This window comes from Rattus rattus, chromosome 8 (assembly GCF_011064425.1).
Source record: "Rattus rattus isolate New Zealand chromosome 8, Rrattus_CSIRO_v1, whole genome shotgun sequence".
NCBI lineage: Eukaryota > Metazoa > Chordata > Mammalia > Rodentia > Muridae > Rattus > Rattus rattus.
The window spans coordinates 49,965,923-49,985,155 of record NC_046161.1 but is presented as its reverse complement, the minus strand read 5'-3'; the positions used below and the strand labels follow the sequence as shown (position 1 = coordinate 49,985,155).

Sequence of the window (19,233 nt, the reverse complement as noted above, 5' to 3'; positions counted from 1 at the left end):
AACACAGAACAAAAGCAGATTATTTTTTAAAGACCGGCAAAAGTAAAATTAAAAGCTGTGAGAAGCTGGATACAGTGTTGCACACATGTAATGTCAACAGTCAGCAGAAGCAAAGGATCACCCCAGTTAAAGGACAGTGTGTCTATATAGCAAGTTCCAGGGCGGCCATGGCTACATATAAGACTTAAAAATCCCTTTCTAAATATTTATTTTTTTTTATTTTATGTGTAAGTACACTATAACTGTCTTCAGACACACCAGAAGAGGGCATCAGATCTCATTACAGGTGATTGTGAGCCACCATGTGGTTGCTGGGATTTGAACTCAGGACCTCGGGAAGAGCAGACAGTGCTCTTAACCGCTGAGCCATCTCTCCAGCCCCCTTAAAAATCCCTTTCAACTACTTCATAACAGTTCTATGAATCCCAGTTGCAGCTTCTACCTCTTTTTTTGTTTTTAAGGGAGGGTCTCATGTAGCCCAGTCTGGCCTAGAACTGTCTATACAGTGAGTGTAAAAACTGAATTTCTGATCCTCTTACCTCTACCCCCCAATCTTATGCAGTGCTACACTCAAACCCGAAGCTTTGTGTATACTGGGCAAGCACCCCACCGGCTGGACTACATCCTGCCTCTGCAGAGCAGGGTCACAGGTTGTGCTGCTACACCCCACTGCAGCGCCATCTTTAAGGACGATGAAGCTATTCCCATGATATATGCTACACAGCTGTGTAACTGCATGGGGAAGCAAGAGGACAAGTTCAAGGCCCACCTGGTGTAAACTCTCTCAAAAAATAAAAAGAAACAAAGAAAGATCCTATTTTTAGTAGATCCTTTTTGCTTAAATGCCTATAGAATGCTAATCTTCACTTAGGATGAGCTGAGTCCTGTTGTGGTTCAAAACCAGCAAACATCTCCAAATCTCTAGTCTAGAGTAACTAAAACCATGTATATCAAAAGGCTTATGTCCACCATGGGTCCATTTGTTCTCCATGTGGCCACTAAGCAATCAAGGACGTTTGACTCTGTGGTGCTAGGATTTCCACTGAGCCTCCATAGTGCCTGTACAGGAAAACGATCTCCCTGCTTAGTCAGGGAGTGACAATGACTACTATACTTAACTGGTTTGAGCCAGTCACTGTCCACGTAAGAGAGCTACAAACCAGTTTTCTTTAGGCTAAGGAGAACAGTACGGATATTGGTAAACCCTATCAATCACCAAAAGTTTTTGTATCTGTATATCCATGTTGAATGGATGATGTTAATAATGCAGTGAGAGCATTTCTGCTAAGGACTGAAGCGAAATCTGTGTATGATAGTCTAATGTGTGTGTGTATGATAGTCTAATGTGTGTGTGTATGATAGTCTAATGTGTGTGACATGCTTTAGAATCTCCTACAAAAAAACCCAGTTAATGTCCTGATAACCATAGCAGCTATCGTAAACAATGTCAGTGAGGCTGACCAGTGACAGACGAGTGATGACAGTGACTCAATTCTTAGACTGCTAGAGCTGCGTGATGCTGTGGGTTGAAGTGAAACCTTAGCTACTAGGGGAAGACAGCTATCGTTAATGCTGGCTTTACAGTTTGCATCTACAACTGACATCAGCAAAGGCAGGGCAGTAGCAGGCAGTCAGCTCTGTCAGAAGAGAGCTGGGGTGAGGGGTGTCCTCCCAAATACTCACAGGGCTTGGTGAGCTACAGTGTGTTATCCGAATGGTAACCAGAGAATTAATCAACAAATTCTCAACTGACTTCCCACCCATTCATGAAAGGAATGCAAGGCAAAGAGAAAAACTATGTGTAAGTCACAAGCCCAAACAATTAACTTCTCAGCTACTTTCCTCCACTCTAGCAAAGGCATGCTGATCCCTGGCCCTGAATAAATCCGATTGTCTGGGTGTGGACAAGTGCGCCCTGAGGCGAGTCTCAGCTTCCATAATGCTTAAGATTAGTCTGGGGCTAGAGGGTTTGCAACAGTAGCAGTACATTTCTCTAGAATGCCAGAGGCTGGGGTTGGTCCCTAGCATCTCAAACAAAACAAAAACAATATTTTTTTTTAGCACCAAAATGCAAATTCACACTCAACACAAAAACAATTGAAAATGTCTCAGGTGCACATTCAATTATAACATAATTCTTTTTATTTAAAAAAAAAAAAGGCAAGTAAGACTATGTACCAACAATAATTAACAATCTCAAGAACATTCACTACCTAATAAAGGAATGAATAATGTTGAATATAATGAAACCCATGCTGAATTTAAGATTTACCTGGAAAAATTAAAAAACAACCAAACATATAAAAAGATAGGACAGTTTATTTTTAATCAATCAAAATTGAAGAGTTCTGGACAATGTCAATTCCCACTCACCATAATGCTATTGTTATACATTAAATATAATTACTATTTATACATATGCAAAAATATAAAGTTCTATTTCATACGACAAAACCCTTTTTAGAAACCATTTTAAAATTAAGTAGAACTTCTCAACATCTATGTGAGGTTTAAGTCCTTCTGAAGGTTCCTTTAAAGGTTTTAAGATATAACACTAAACCTAAACACACTGTCCTTCGTCAGTTTCAAAAGGAAGTCTACGAGTACAAGAACAAAAACTGACAGCTTCATCACGTGCTACTTAAATACTATTGTTCAGACATGTTTAAAGTCCTCCATGTCTTCAAGTATGGAAACAGGGTTCAAACATTCCACAACACAGCACTACATAGATGGAGTACTTAGGAGAGACTGTGTGGTCATATGGCACAATATCAATGTTTACTCCTTCAATACGTCTTGAAATAAATGACAAGTTCTTGTTTTTCTTCTAAAAGGCCAAAAGTTATAATCTATGTTTAGGTCATCTGATGTGGTAAGACTTAGGAGTGTAAAACACAACATCCATATTTTATCATAAACGTAAAGCTGGTAGCAAACTACAAAAGGCCCTTCCTGCTTTAAAGCTCATCGTGATAGAAATAGTCATCGTGGAGCTGTCTGCCATAATCCGTGGCTTCGCTGGTGAGAAACAAGTCTTGGTTTTCCAGAATCTCTTCTTCCGAGAGCTTTTTGTCACTATTCAAATCCATCTCATCAATCAGATGAAGAGCCTTTAAAACAAACCAAACCAAAGGTGTCCAGAATGAGTCTTTGTAAGTAAAATACTCATGTTAGTGTACTTTGTCAGAACCACTTAGGTCCATCAAAAGCGCATCAATTTCCAAGTGTTAAAGCGATCATATGCCACTGAGTCTGTCCACTGCTTCTCTCATTAAGTTCTTCTCACTTAATCTACACTGAGTTCTGCATCTCCACCCAGGGTCAAAACAGGGTTAGTACACGGTATCATCCACTTGAGCCTCCAAAGGTGTGACACAGCTGTCATCCTATGGACCGTGTCTTCCCCGGGGGATAATATGAGAGAGTGTCATCATTTAATTCAAAATAAAATAATGTATCCATCTTAAATAATTCCATTTCTTCCTTCTTTGGATCTAGGTCCCTTTCCTACCAGTTACACAAAGTATGCATGGAATTCCGACACTTACTTCCTCTTGGGCAATGCCCTGGTTATTGGGCACCACCCAGGACAACAGCTCTTGGGGATCAAGGCGGCCATCGCTGTCTTTGTCATAATCATTCACAAATCTGTCCTTTTCAACAAGTATCCATTCTGGGTCTTCATTTGCAGCTTAAGACAAAAACAAAACAAAATACAAATATATAAGACTATCACATGAAACCAGTAACAAGTTTCATATATCTCTAAAATAAAGGAAGTGAATTTAAAGTTGACTATAAAAGGAAACCCAAGAAACAGAACTACTTAGCAGAAAAGTCCTGAAATAAGGACAAATATGCAAAGATTTCCAAAAGTAAGACACCAGCTAAAAGAATTCAGTTAAAACTGTTGCATATCCAGTTAGAACTTTTATTAAGTGTTACCACATTTCCCGATTTCCAGCTTTCCTAATTTTTAAGTGGTAGTATTTAATTAAAACAATTCGTTTGACACAGGGTCTGAGTTCAGACTAGTCTCAAACTCCCTATGCAGCTGAAGACAACTTTGAATCTGATTGTCCTGCCTCCATAGACTAGGATTACATACAGGAAGTGCACCATGCTGGTTTGTGCAGTACTAAGGCTGACAGCCAGGGGTCTCCAATGCGCTAGGCAGCACTTTGTCCAGAGCAAAACCATGTGACTGTTTACATGGTCCTGTACAGCAATGCCTTACTTAAGTTTCATTTGCAACAACAAACCAGGAAAACAACTTTAAAACTCCATTTTTAAAAATTTGTAAACAATTGTGGTAAAGGACAATAGCTTAGAGAAAGGGGATTCTCTATACAGTCAAACTTACTTGATCTACTCTGTATTGTTAATACACACACACACACACTCACTCTAATATATAGTATTTTATGTCCCTTCTCAAGACCTACATACAATGGCATAGGATTTTGTTTTAAAAATCAACCTTTGTTCCTCTTTGAATTGACATTGGCATTTCTATGCTAGAAAAGGAAGGAAGATGTTTGAAACCACACATGGAATAAAAACAAGAAAGGTGCACGTCAGCTAAGCTGAGCTGCTGAGCTGGCTCCCTTGCCATACTCAATAAGCTCGGCTCTTCCCTTAACCCCAACCCACTCTTTCCCCATTACCCGCAGGCAACTTACTTGGATCCCGCCTGTAATCGCCAAGAAATTCTTCCAGACTAACAAACCCATCACCATTTTTGTCATGCTCTTCCAAAGCCTCCTGAATGACGAACTCCTATTGCATGTTCATTCAAAGAAAAGACACTTGTCACAAACACTGTAATCCCACCTTGACCGATCCCATTGCAGAAAATTTTCATAAACAATTACTCTGGTTGCTCATACTTATAGGAAACAATTTCTAAATTCCAGAACTCAGAAATAAGAATAAAATCCAAGTATTGAGTGCTTTTAAAAGTTACATCTTTATTCTTTTGTGTTGTGAAGAATTCTATCTGACTCCCATAAACGCCCTCAGCACTGAGCATGCTCTCCTGCTTTCTGTACGTTCTCTTCCCTCTCAAGAATGGCACCTCTGAAAGTCTCGTGGGGTCTCCTGCTAGATAAAGAACTACAGGAAACTAATGGCTGCTCTTCAGGGAGGAGCACCCTAACCAACTTTCCAATGCAAAGCGGTCAGGTCAGCCCGAGAGCACACACACAAACAACAGAAGTGCACTCAGCAGGTTGTACCTGTGCACTTATGCATACATACGCATGTGTGACAACTCAGCAAAGACAGAAGCTCTCCATCTGAGTGATGGAGAGCACGAAGGAGTTGGAGAGAGGGAGAAAAGGGAAGAGGAAAAGTAATTTACCTTTATTAAAGATGTATAGAAGAAAAAGAATGCCACTTCTGACTAACCCCCTTTTACCTCATTAGCTCTGCAATCCAGTAGGGGCACTCAATGAACATGGTCTTGGCACCAAGGATAGAAACAGCCGCTCTTGATTTCCAAACTCAGTCTCCCTACTACCTCTAAGCCTACGTCCCATTCTCCAGTCTAACCTGTTCCTCACTCACATCCAGCTCTCTCCAAGCAACCACCTTCCACCAGTTTCACTGTGGAGCGTTCTTTCCTTCAGCTCTCACTTCTCAGCCCCTGCCTTGCCCAAGTCCCTGCCACTCATCTCCTTGGGTCCATCGCCTGTATCTGCTGTGATGGGCTCATCCCCAGAGCTTTGCTTTACTTTTAATTACTACCCTGTCTAGTCTCTCATGTCTTCACTACCTGCTGCTCCCTGAGCCTCTCAATCCAAACTTTAGAATTTGAACTGTAATGAAAATAAATATAGTCTCAAATCTCCAGTCTAGACAAATCCAAGGGCTTCACCTACAATTGTATAAGGCAACATTGAAACAAATATTATTGTCCCAGGTGTACAAATTTTGCATATATTAGGGGTTAGGGATCCAAGGATTAGTTTTAGAGAAAGCATATGTGAATCTCATAAAACTAATATTTTGGGTTGTGGGCCCATATACATTTCTTTTGGGATAGTGTTACAGTTTATTTATTTATAAATCATATCCTTTTTAAAATTACAAATCATACTCTTAAAGGAGAAGGAAGTTTGTAATACAACAAAAGTTAAGAATCACTACTGATCAAAATGACATTTCCCGAATTCAAGCAATATCCTTGGGGAACAATAGATTTATTTTAATAATGTTGCCATACTTTAAAAGAATTTTTAGAACTACATGAATGAAAATATTTCAAAGTTAGGCCTGGTAGAGCAGGCCTGTAATCACAGCAACTTGGGAGTCTGAAGCAGGGGGACTGAAAGTTCAAGGCCCATCCATACTATACAATGAGTCCAAGGCTAGCCGACGATTTATGAGGACCAGGTAAGCAGCATATGCAAAAGCCTATGTTCAATTCCCAGTACCACAACAATATAACAGAACAAACCTGTCAGACTGCATTCTAACTTGAATCCACAATAAAAATCGCTTAACTGATCCTATATCCCTGCTGTTTCCTATATCCAGCACACCCTTAAGAGGGGAGAAGGCTGTACAAAAGCACGCAGGGTAAATAAGCAGGAGTCAGTGAAGCTCTCATGTACCCCCATCAGCTCCCCCAGCACAGACAGCACAATCATCCCACTGTGTCAAAGGTATGGTGTCTGTCACTTCTACACAAGCTGAAAACTTCAGGGTCCCCTCTGTCTCTTAATCCTTGTAAACCAACTTGCTTGGCATTGCTAGTCACGGTCTTCCAAGTGTTGATGAAATCTATTCCGTCCCCCTGCCAGGCTCCTATTACATAATGCCTCTGACTTAATTGCTCTCCCCATCTCCAGTCAACTGCTCCTTGTTCTCTAAAAAGTCAAGGTCCAGAATCCTCTGCCTGCTTTTCTAGAACTCAATTAGCTTGGCCCAGCTTAGCTTTGGCATTGAAATCACACCTAGCACTGGTCTTAAACTAGGTCATGTCCTTTGTGCCGAGTGAGAAATTAGAAACTTCACAATGACAAGCAAAGTGGCACTAATGGCACAGCCTTGCCACTGAGCTATGGAGAAAGATGTGCCTGCTTGTTATTCAAGACAGCAGATTCTGGTCATTGCCTACTCAACAAAAGCTACACCTCCCTCCATAAAAAACCCAGGAAATAAACCACACAGCTGGAGGCTTATGCCATACAGCAGACCTCAGTATACATGTACTGTCATTAAAGTTGTCTTATTATGTGGTGGGAAGTAAGGCTTCTTAAGAAGCTTGCTAAAACAGGGCTCAACCAGTGTTAGAATAATTAAACTAGAGTCCAACTGTTCAGGGTCAAAGAGCTGACCCATCACTTACTCGTGGTGCTGAGGCCTGCAGCCTGTGCAGGCTACTGAATGCAGTCCTAGACCAGTTCTTCAGGTTCTCAGGGGATGAGAGGACTTACTATGTGTAACATTGCAGAGTATCTCAACACCACTCCCACCCTATAGAAACCAATCAGAATGAATCCACTCTTCAGACCAAAAGTTCTCGTCAGTGAGGCTGAAAAGCACGAGAGCTCAGATGACAGAACAAGGTCTGCCTGAAAACTACAAAGGGTGGAAGGAAGGCCTCGATGGCTCTCACCAAGGAGGCAGCCACAGGAGGACTGCTGCATGTGCACACATGAAAAGCAGCCTCCTTTTCTCCCTCACCCTCCATCTGGCCATCCCCAGAGGCCTCTCTTGGCCCTTCTCTCTTATGTGGGAAGAGTACTGGAATATTTTGAATCTGAAGTCTCCACACTCTGCTGTTTTTAACAACTTGGCACATAGGTTTCAGTACTCAATAATTTTGTCAGGCTTGTTCCTTACCGTCATATAGTCAACTTCTTCCGGGTGTTCAAACGCAATAAACTCTTCAAGATTCAGACCAGGGCCAGAATCCTGGTTAGCTTTTTCAAATCGCTTCTTATCCTTTAGATGGAGCTTTGAAAAAAAAAAAAAAAAAAAGAAGAACGAATTTAAGGATAACTCAGTACCAAGTCAGCATTAAAAACCACTTTGATGATTACACATGATACGAGATTTAACACACATTTTTATACATTATCTCATTTATCTTTACAACAGCCTTCTGAAAGTAGGAGGAGCTAATCACAAACATCCACACAAGGCGACACAGAGGCAGAAGCACCACAGTCAGATCCTGACCTTGGTTCTAGCAAGACACTGACTAACTGTGCACGCAGGGTAACTGCTTGACCTCTCTGGCTTCTTCTGTAAACTGGAATAAAAATCTCTAAGAAGCTTGTATGACAGTGTTAGTCAGGGGTGGTGGCACATGCCAAGAATCTTAGCATCCAGATACTGAGGCAGGAGGACCAGGACTCTGAGGCCAGGCTGTGCTAAAAGGCCAGATCCTCTCTCAAAACAAAGAATCAAACAAACCCTAAAACGATAAATTACTAGACTGTTAACAGAATAACGGAGATCACATGGTTTAATAAAAGCCACAGGTATTTAGTTCAGCCCAGCAAGTTTGGCATGCTTCCAAAACAATAAACATGGGACCAATTATATTTTGGTAGAGTTTTTAAAAAATTCATTCTTGTCCTCTACATGATTTTTCAAAACTACGTTAACATCATTTGAGGAGCTGAGGCATGTGGATCTCTACAGATTCAATGCCAGCCCCTGAGATCCAGGCTAGGTAGGGTTACATATCATCAAGACTCTGTTTCAAAAAGCAAACAAATTAAACCCCCAACCCCAAAAACAAGAAACAAAAACATGAACAAACACACAAAAATATGTTAACATGTTTTAGCAAAATGGTCCCTTATTTTGAGAAACTCATCTTATTTCTGATACCATGTATGGAGGCTCTTCATTCTGCTAATTAATTATGTTTAGAAATAGTCCAAAACTTTAATTAAAGGGCCTCATTCTGGAAGTTAAATAAGCATTTTTTTTTATTTTCCTTTTAAAAATGTGTTCAAGTACAGAAATTATCCAGCTTAAGGGTACTTTTAATAAAACGTTCAAGGATGATTCGGTGACCACCAGCTTTGAATGCCGTCAGTGTGCTGTTGCTAACCAACCTACATACTTTCAATTTTTAATATTTCTGGGAACAGCCTTCTGCTCTAAAGAACTTGCATAGAGTAAACTTTCTCTTTTAAAACATAATTACACGGTTTTAAGCATTTTTTAATCTATGTGTTCCACCATTGTTAATTTTTTAAAAATAGCTTAGTCAGCAGTCATTTACTTCAACATAAGTATTTTCCTGACGCCCAGTGGAGAGGCTCCTGCCTCCCCTAAAGAATTTGGCTTTCAAACATCTAAACTCCACAAGCCAGCCATATTCTCTCAATTATAAAAGTTTAAAAAACTGATTCTGATAGCTGCATTTATGTTTCATAACTTTAAATATTTTAGATCAAGTAATTTATATTTAACGGTCAGGGTTAACACGGGGAGAAGTAGATAAACAAGAATTTGAAATCCTGTGTGTAGAACCAATAAGTCTTTCTGAATAAATCACTGTTTAAAATACCATCTGTTTAGATTTCCTTATGAAAGAACCCTTCGATTTAGAGGAAAAAAAATGTTTTAGCAGAGTGAGCTAACTTCAGCCAAATTTGCCTATGGAAAGAAAAGCTCTCTTTCGACAAGCAGAGAGAGGTAGGGAAGGAGAAAGCAGAGGAAGGAGAAGAAAAGGCCAACAGTTTGGGGGAGGGTCATATTTCATGGCCATTTGGTTCCAATTAAGGAACAGTGCATACTGCTGGGCATGGTGCCACATTACTTATAATCCCAGCATTTGGGAGGCTGAGGCAGGAGGATCAAAAGTTTGAAGACAGACAGGGCTACATTTAAGACTATGTCTCTTGAGGTTGGAGAGATAGCGCAGGGGTTAAGGGCATTGGCTGTTGTAGAGAACCAAGGTTTGATTCCCAGCACTGGTAGGACACCTCCTACCTTCTGTAACTCCAGTTCCAGGGAATCCGATGCCCACGTCTCACCTCTGAGGATACCAGGCATGCACAAGGCACACAGACATACATGCAAGCAAAACACCCATGCCCATAAATAAGATATTAAAAAATCCTTAAGTCTATCAAAAAATGCCTCATATTAAGTGAGTCAATATATATTTTTTGAATTGTAAATTAAAGAACAATAATGAAAGTTTCGAAATTCGACCTTATTTTCTTTTTATAAATTTCTTGTAGTCTACTAGAGCAGTGATTCTCAACCTGTGGGTAGAGACCCCTTCGGGTCTGAATGACCCTTTCACAGGGGTCTTATATCAGATATTTACACTATAATTCATTAAAGTAGTATAATTTCAGTTACAAAGCAGCAACAAAATAATTTTACGGTTAGGGTCACCACAACATGAGGAACTGTATTAAAGGGTTGCATTAGGAAGCTTGAGAACCATCGTTCGTGAGGACAAACTACTGTAATAAGAAAACCATATTTAATCATTTCTTTTTATACAGAAATTTATAAAGAACAAAACTTCAATTTTTGGGGTAAACAATTGTTATTTTACATGAGGAAATATATAATTTGTGATCCTAGGATAAAATTCTAGGTCTTAACATTAAGCATACAATAATTATCTTATATGAATAAATGATGCATATGCCTGTATTCAGCAGTAGAATTCTGAACTTTGACAGGTTGCTCTCCAATCTTCATTTGTCCTGCTTAAACTATGAACTTGTGTTCCTCACACTACTCAGAAAAACTCTCCAGACCTCTCACAGGGAAGAGGGACTCACTTTACATTGTCTATGTTCTTTACATGGCAGCTCATCACAGATAAGAATCAGGCAGGACATGATTTTAGTTTTCTACTAGCTTTCAACACAGAAAACTTTAAGTCATGCACCATCACACCCAGACTATATATTTTGGAGAATATTGCGCATTTTCTCTGGGTTTATCTTTACATTCTATACCAATTTTTGAAAGTTATAAGTCATCAAATTTTTTTGAAAAATATGACTACAACAGCAAAAAGACAGTGCTATTCCTAGTCCAATAATGGCCAATAAGATTCCTGTTGGTGAGCTTGCTTTGGGGCTACTGCATTACTGTTTGGACACAGATTCACTTAATGAATTCTTTAAAAACATGCATTTATTAACATATATTTATTTTTAGGTATGTGTGTCTGTGCTTACATGAATTTATGTGTAGTATATTAGGGATGGAGCCCTCAGAGGCCAGAATACGCCACCCAATCACTTGGAACTGGAGTTACAAAGCTTTGTGGACGCTGGGAACCCACACCAGGTCCTCTGAAAAAGCAGTTAATGCTCTAACTTCTGAGTCATTTCCCCAGCCCCCAGCTCATTCTTAAAAGACAGTCTTAGAGCAACATGTACTGAGTACTTGGTGAGGAAAACAACATTGGAACAAGACATCTTTAAAAAAAAGGATCATTTGTATTTTCTATAAATGTGTATATATCCTTCAAAATAAAGACCTTAATGTCAACACCATCATATCTTATATAAAATTCCTTCCCAAGAATACAGAAACACATCTGTATGTGCTCAAGTATGCACGTGCTTGTGCACATGGAAATATACTTTTTTTAGTGGAAAAGTAATTCTTTGGAGTGGTGAAAAGAAGTTAGAGGGGAATGAAGGTAGGAAACAGGCAGGAAATCACACCCTAACTAATAATTTTAAAATACTGTATTTAGGGGTTGGGGATTTAGCTCAGTGGTAGAAAGCGCTTGCCTAGGAAGCACAAGGCCCTGGGTTGGGTCCCCAGCTCCGGAAAAAAAAAAAAAAAAAAAAAAGCCAAAGATAAAATACTGTATTTAATGTCTCTGCCCTTCCCTGGCAGGAAGGTCATGGCAGCATGTCATGGGTTTAGCAGAGCTGCAGAACTAACGGTGCTCACCAGATCTCATGAGCACCAACCAGGATGAAGACTGACCTACAGTCCTTTTAGGCTACTGGAAAATAAAAATTCAAATAAGGAAAAGGGAAGCAAAAAGTTTATCTTCTTACAAATTAATTAATTAATCTCGAGCTGATGTAGTAAACAAATACCTGACACTTTTATTAAATATAAATGTCTGTGAGTTGTACATGTTTTTTCTGTTTGTGAGACAGGGTCTTTCCCCCCCATTAACTAAAAAACAAACCATGTGTTTGGGTTTTTTGTTTGTGTGCATGTCAGCATATTACGTACATGACTGATGTCCAGAGGCCAGAAAAGGACATCATAGCCCTGGGACTGGAGTTAGAGAAGGCTGTAAGCCACCATGTGGGTGCTGGGAATTGAACCTGTGTACTCTGAAAGAGCAGCCAGTTGTCCTAACAACTAAGCTACCTCTCGACCCTTCATTACATTTTTTAAAATATTATTTATTTATGTACCTGTGTGTGGGGGGCATTAAAGCACATGTTTGGAGGGCATCGATCAACTGTGACAGCCATTCTCTTCATCCACCATGTGGGTCCTGGAGATTAAACTCTTGCCTAAGTCTTGGCAGCAAGCACCATTACCCACTGAGCCATCTCACTGGCCCAAGACAGTCAGGCCTCAAACCTGAGATAGTCTTCCTTCCACCTCCCAAGTACTGCTTCTTTTACAATATTCTCTCAACTAAAAATGAACTACTCAGCATTCCGACTGCTAGCGTATACTGCTTCCCCACACCATTGTTATCCTCAGTGGGGATTATTTCACTTTTAGAGATGAGGGAATTGAGGCCAGGGAGGTTTAGCAACTGTTAAGTGGTAGGGCTGGATGTGAAGCCAGGCAGACTGGCTCGTAGGCTAGGAACCTTAACCTGCACACTGGTGACACATGGACAGAGTAATTATTAGGTCAGGAGTGCTAGTACACTCCTTAATCCCAGCACTCGAAGGCAGAGGGAGGTGGATCCCTTGGAGTTTGAGGAAGAGTGGTCTCCATGGGGAGTTCTGGGACAGCCAAAGACACACAGTAAGAAGTCCCAAAAAACCAAGCACAACCTAATCATTAGCAGATAAGTAAGCTGGAATTAGTAACAGCTTATACAGTTCACCTAGCAGCGCAATTCTAAAATAAATACTGTATTAGTGAAAAATGGTAACCATTATAAAATTAAGAGGTACATATGCAAATGAAGCAGAAAGGCTCAAATGATTTCCAAGTACCTCAACTTGTTCTGGGACATATCATTTACAAGGCATTTGTTTTTATTTTTATTCTTTTTTACATCAAAAAATCCTTTAAAATACTTTTGAAATATTAATTTCTCAAGCATATAGCCATTTATATTGATATATTTTTGTTTTAATAGACTTCCTAGAAGTCTTGTAAAGTTCTTCCTGGAAACTAATAAAAATAACTCTTCTCACACGTCAGTGGCCGGGCAGCCCTTTGATCGCAGCACTTGGGAGGCAAAGGCAGGTGATCTTGAGTTTGAGGCCAGCCTGGTCTATAGAGTGAGTTCCAGGACAGCCAGGGCTACACAGAAAACACCTGTCCTGAAAACAAAAACAAAAAAGTTCTTCTTATTTCTGTTTAAGCTGCATATTTGCGTAAACAAAATTAAAACTCAACACTCAATAGACTCTCTCCTGGCTCTTCAGAAATGAGTCATTGTAAGTAACACAGCACTATGGGAAACTACACTGCAGTGCCCTCAGAAAACTAAACACAGAGGCCATCCGACAATCTCACTTCTGGGAATGTACCCAAGATAATCAAAAGCAGGATCTAAAAGAGAGACTTGTATACCACACTTATTACAGGATTAAAAAAAAAAAAAGAGGGCATGAAGTTGGGAAGAAGGTAAAGATAGGTGGAGGTCAAACCACTGTTCAAGTGTATGAGAATTTCAGAGAATAATAAAAAAGAGCCCAAGACGACAAACAAAACGTGGCAGATAGACATACGTCCCCACCCACCCACCCACTAGAGTATTTGGTCTTTTCAGTTTTTTTGTTGTTGCTGCTGTTGTTTTCTACACAGACTTTCTCTGTGTAACCCTCCCGAGTGCTAGGATTAAAGGTGTGAGGCACCACTGCCCAGAAGATATCTGGTCTCTTTAGAATACGTTCTTTCTGGACAGAGAAGGGACATATGCTAGCTAACACATGAATAAACTTTGAGGACATTATGTTAAGTAAAGGAGTCATAAAAAGAACAAATGTGACCTTCCTTACATGAAGCACCTGGAATAGGTGAATTTATAGATGGTAGAACCGTGGGAGTAGAAACATCAAGTTATTGTTATTGTTTAATGGGTACAATGGGTACAGAATTCGCTTCTGCCAAATACAGAGTCTGATCAACTGGCTGAACAACAAGATGAACACGGCACTATTGAAAACCCTTTCAAATGGTTGGAGGGGGCTGGGAAGAAGCTCCTAATGGAAGTGCTTATCTACCACACACAAAGCCCTGGGTTCAATAACATTAAGGAAAAAAAAAAAAAAAGTAAAATGGTAAATGTAAGAGGTGATGGCTCAGTGGGTAAAGGGCTTGCTCACACATGGGACCTGAGTTCCCTAGCACCCATGTAAAGCAGGACATGCTCTGTGATCAGAGCACTCTTTACTGCACAGTGCAACTTGAGATGCTCAAGAGTCAGCTACCATGGAATACGCAGTGAACAAGAAACTGTCTCAAACATGGTGGAAGGTGAAGACTGATACCCAAGGATGCTCTCTGACCCCAACAAGTGCCCTAACAGGAATATACACAACAAAAAGAAATAATGAAAAATGTTATAGTTATTTTGCTACAATTACATTTTTATTTCATTTTTTTTTAAAGATTTATTTATTTATTTTATGTACAGCATTCTGCCTGCATATGTGACTGCAGGCCAGAAGAGGGCACCAGATCTCATTACAGATGGTTGTGAGCCACCATGTGGTTGCTGGGAATTAAACTCAGGACCTCTGGAAGAGCAGTCAGTGCTCTTAACCACTGAGCCGTCTCTCCAGCCCTTTATTTCATTTTTTTTTTTTTGGTTCTTTTTTTTGGAGCTGGGGACCAACCCAGGGCCTTGCACTTCCTAGGCAAGCGCTCTACCGCTGAAATAAATCCCCAACCCCTTTATTTCATTTTTAAAGGATGGAATTATTCCAAAAAATGTAAATATATTAAGCTGATTGCTAAATTATTTTAAAAATAAAACGCTGATTATATATATTCACTCTATCTATCTATCTATCTCACCAAAATGCACTTAAGGAACAACTCTGGAAATGTGGACAAATTAGTGAAAAGGGAGACAGATGCAGGGATACCTGAGGTCTGGAGTTAAGAGTCCTACAGCTGGCTGAAAGGAAACCACTGAAACCGCACTGGGGTGGGACTGGGGACAATGACCAGCAGCAGTCTAGGACCTCAGGTCAGCTTGTGTTCACTGGACAGGAGGGTAAAGAGAAGGACGTGCAGAAGGGGCAGCGTGGACCCACCTGCCTAAAGGACTCCTCCTCGGTGTCATCCAGAGCGGTGTTCTCATCAAAGTCAATCACGCGGTCATACATCTGGACGTTGTACTCATCCCACGTCACAGTGCCGTCACTATTCTTGTCATACTCCACAAACTGCTGCTTGGCTTCTTGCATGGCATAATGCTTAAACGACATCTGAATCCACTGACTGAGTTCATCTACGACAATTTCCCAGAACACAAGAATGTTCACAAGAATTCCCATCTGAGTGGAGATTTTGAAAAAGTAACTTCAGTGCTTGAAAAACCTGAAAACTGGCCTAATAGTACTGACAGAAATAAGGAGGTGGGGAGAGCTTGCGGAGTCCAAGGATGTTGGAATTATCGTGACTCTATTTGAATGCCTATTTATCTCACTATGCTCTAGAAAAAATTATTTATAAAAGGTTTAAATTTTTCTTTAACTTATAAGTTGAGTAAAAATATGTATGTGCATATATATATAATATATATGATGCTTTTTCTTTTTATGTCTTTTTTTTTGAGACAAGGTCTTGCTATGTACCTGGATTGGCCTAGAACTTACTACGGTTGACTAGATTAGCCTCAAACTCATAAATCTCCTGCCTCTGCCTTCCAAGTGTTGGGACTGATTACAGTTGGGCCCATCACACCTTAATCAAGATATGTTAGTAGACATGGTTTAAATTGTGAACAGTAGTCAAGCCCCTGAAGGCAGAGAAATGCTACTCTGGTATAGTTTATTTAAGCATCATAGTATGTGGAAAAAAATTTAACAAAGTAGTAATGATAATTTCTGCTTTGTATAACTGCCAGAATTAGGTACAAGTTCAAAAATTTCAAATGCCCCTTTTCAGATTAACGATTTCCTCATAGAAGCAATTACTACACTGCATAGGTAATAGGTAATAATTGAAAGTAGGTGAGGTGGTTACAACGACTATTCACAAGAGGAACATGAGTATATAGCACTTGGTTTAGAGGTAATGTACCACTAGGGTTAAAGATTGCTGCTTCTCTGCTGGCTCATAAGGGCTCAGGTACATAGACATGCGCAGATGATTTCTACCCCGACTCCAAAACCCTAATATTTATTATGCAACCATCCACTGAACCAACTTATAATCATCATTATTTCAGTTAATAAAACTGAGGTTCAGAAAGGCCCAAGGTTTCATAGCTGAGAGCCTACAGATCCCCAACTGCCTTCAGCTTCAGAGGTTTAACGGAGGTGTTTTGTTACCACTTAAGAGCTTCTACTATTCTTAAGGTTGTGGGACTCTCCCTGTTTGCCCAAGCTGGTCTTCACTCCTTGGTTTAAGTTTGCCTCAGGGCCTTTGGGCCCAGCTTTAGACTCCCAGCCCTGGCCCACAAAACTCAAATCAGTAAAGTTCTCTTAACGGTCCTCAAGAGACTTGTGTTTCCTGAAGCACGGCAAGTCTTTCTTTTACGTTAAAGGATTTAGTGGCACACTGTAGAAAACAGAATGTAACAGGGACCAGCAGCACAGCCTCAGATTGCAGCCTGGCCCTAAATGATAGTCTACCTCTCAAGCTCTTTACCTATAAAATGAAGATCAGACTATTTAAGTACATCTAGATCCCAACAGGTACTAAAGTCTTCCAGATCAACTCCATTTGTAAAAAAGACAGACCTATGTCCTAGTAGTTTAGAGGTTCCATCATGGGTTAACGGGAACAAACCTGTGGGCACCAATGTGACTATTTATTAACAGCATACACTGCATTTCCCTCTTCTGTAACTTCACTATCCAGAGGCTGAACAACATTTAAAGGAGAGATACCACAAGCAGGTTGTTGTCACAATGACAAATTTCTGAACCTTCGAAGGATCAACCAGGAATACCTGATATTATAGGTAGAATACTGATAGATTCAAGACTCACCTGAGTCAAACAGGGAGGGGGAAATTGCGAGCAATTTATTCCGAGCATTCTTTTATACTCTGTACATTCCATTTCTGCCTAAGAACATACCTAAGAGCACTCTTTTGTTGTTTGCTTTGAATGAAGAGCATCAAAAAACTGAATTAAGACTGCGAGCTGAATTCCCCTCCTGTACCTGACTCTCTTCATCTCTGAAGAGGCGGATAAGCTAGTCTAAGCCCCCATCAGCACCAGTATGTTTTCTAATGCTGCAATATAATTTACACATGATAGGGTGTTTTCTATTTGCTCATTGTTATAATAAACTAATAAAGGCAGATTCTTAAAATCCTATATACCAAAGAAGCACTGTATCATCATGCGGCGTGCTAAGAAGGGTTTGGGCAAATGTCTCTAAAATGAACCATACTACGAGACAATGAGAAAAGTGATGTGAGGAAGGTATGACTGGCAAACTTCTCTCATGGCCAGTAATGCTTACATACCACTGGAGAAAGCACTGATTTTACTGGTAGCTCATCTTCCAGGTATAAGACCTATTTTCCGTATCATAGTACTTTTAGCTTGTTGGAACACTAGCAATCTACTAGAATTCAACAGACAACATTTTAAAAATGTACATTAATCTCCTACAAAGGGCTTTCTCCATTGTTGGTGGTGCAAGACAGTCCTTACTTTCAGTGAGAAAGCCATCAGAGTCCGAGTCAATTTTCTTTATGATCGACTGCAATCGTCTTTGCTGCTCTTCGTGGCCAAGTTTAACATACTCGTCGACGTCTTCCTTTGGGGAGGGAAATCACACACAGGAGAATCAAGCATTACAATCAGTGGGGCCTAATGGTGGAGGGAAATAGAGCTACCACATGCCTCGTTTGCTCCAATGGTTTCAGGATGACCCACACTTCTCTTCAATACGCCCCCATTACCACTCTAAGTGATCCTGTCCCTGATTCCAGGAATAGAAAGAATATAATTCTGGGACTGCAACAGTTTTACAGGCCTCAGGGTCTCCCAGGGCGCAAGCGGAGCCCCGCCCGGCCCCCATTGTCAGGCCGCTCCGGCTAAGGCCTCTCCTGGTCGTCCCGCTTTGTCACAGGACAAAGCCCGTGGCGATGCGGAGCCCAGCCAGGCATCCTCACCTGGACACCTAGCAGCGCTTCGCGGTCGTAGTCCGCCCGGTGCTCGCCCTGCGGGTAATGCAGCTCCTCCGCCTTGCTGGCGCCGGCCACCGCGGCGTACAGCAGCAGCAGCAGCCCCAGCACCGCGGGCCTTGGGCCCAGCCGCATCGCGCCCGCCCGGCGAGGACGCGGAAAGCCGCGAGGAGGGAGGCAGGCGGAGCCCGGGCTTGGCAGCCTTGCTTCACGGGAGGCCACAGAGGGGCGGCGCTGCATGTGGGGGGCGGGGGGCGTCAGCGGCTGCGGTGGCGACGGCCGGGGCTCCACAGTCTCAGCCTGAAGTCTGGCGACTACTGCGTTGCTGAGGCCCGCCAGGCCCATCCTTATATGGCCGTGGGGGCGGGGGCGGGTCCAGAACGCTAGACCTGTTGCTGATTGGGCCGTGCTGCCCTGGGGGCGGGACCTTGCTGTTGCCTCCCACTAATCCGCAGGCAAGCCAGCAGCTGGGGCCGCGAGACCCCTGCGGGCCCCTTCACCTCTGCCGCCATACCCTTGGGAATATAGCCCCAATTCACCAGCACTTTGCCTTTTCCTTTCAGTCTCATTCCCGACAGGAAGTTCCTTGGCCATTTCGTGCTTCTGTCCCTGCTTCCATCAGTGGGCGAGAGAGCCTGAAGATTTTGGTGCAAAACAATACAGTATTGTATCTCAAAAAAAAAAAAAAAAAAAAAAAAAATCTTTGACTGAGGAACAGACCAGCAGTATCCATTTCCCAG

General features: G+C 41.2%; 1 protein-coding gene across 1 annotated transcript; it reads right to left on the bottom strand.

The window, feature by feature from the left end:
* Nucleotides 1-2,119: 2,119 nt before the first annotated feature.
* Rcn2 (reticulocalbin 2) lies at nt 2,120-18,835 on the bottom strand. Its single transcript, XM_032909815.1, has 7 exons — nt 18,482-18,835; nt 18,018-18,123; nt 15,438-15,634; nt 7,855-7,968; nt 4,686-4,782; nt 3,552-3,694; nt 2,120-3,113 (listed from the first exon to the last, which is right to left on the bottom strand). Exons 1-7 carry the CDS (start codon nt 18,731-18,733, stop codon nt 2,961-2,963), a joined length of 1,062 nt encoding a protein of 353 aa, XP_032765706.1. The 5' UTR covers nt 18,734-18,835; the 3' UTR covers nt 2,120-2,960.
* Between the last annotated feature and the right edge of the window lie 398 nt (nt 18,836-19,233).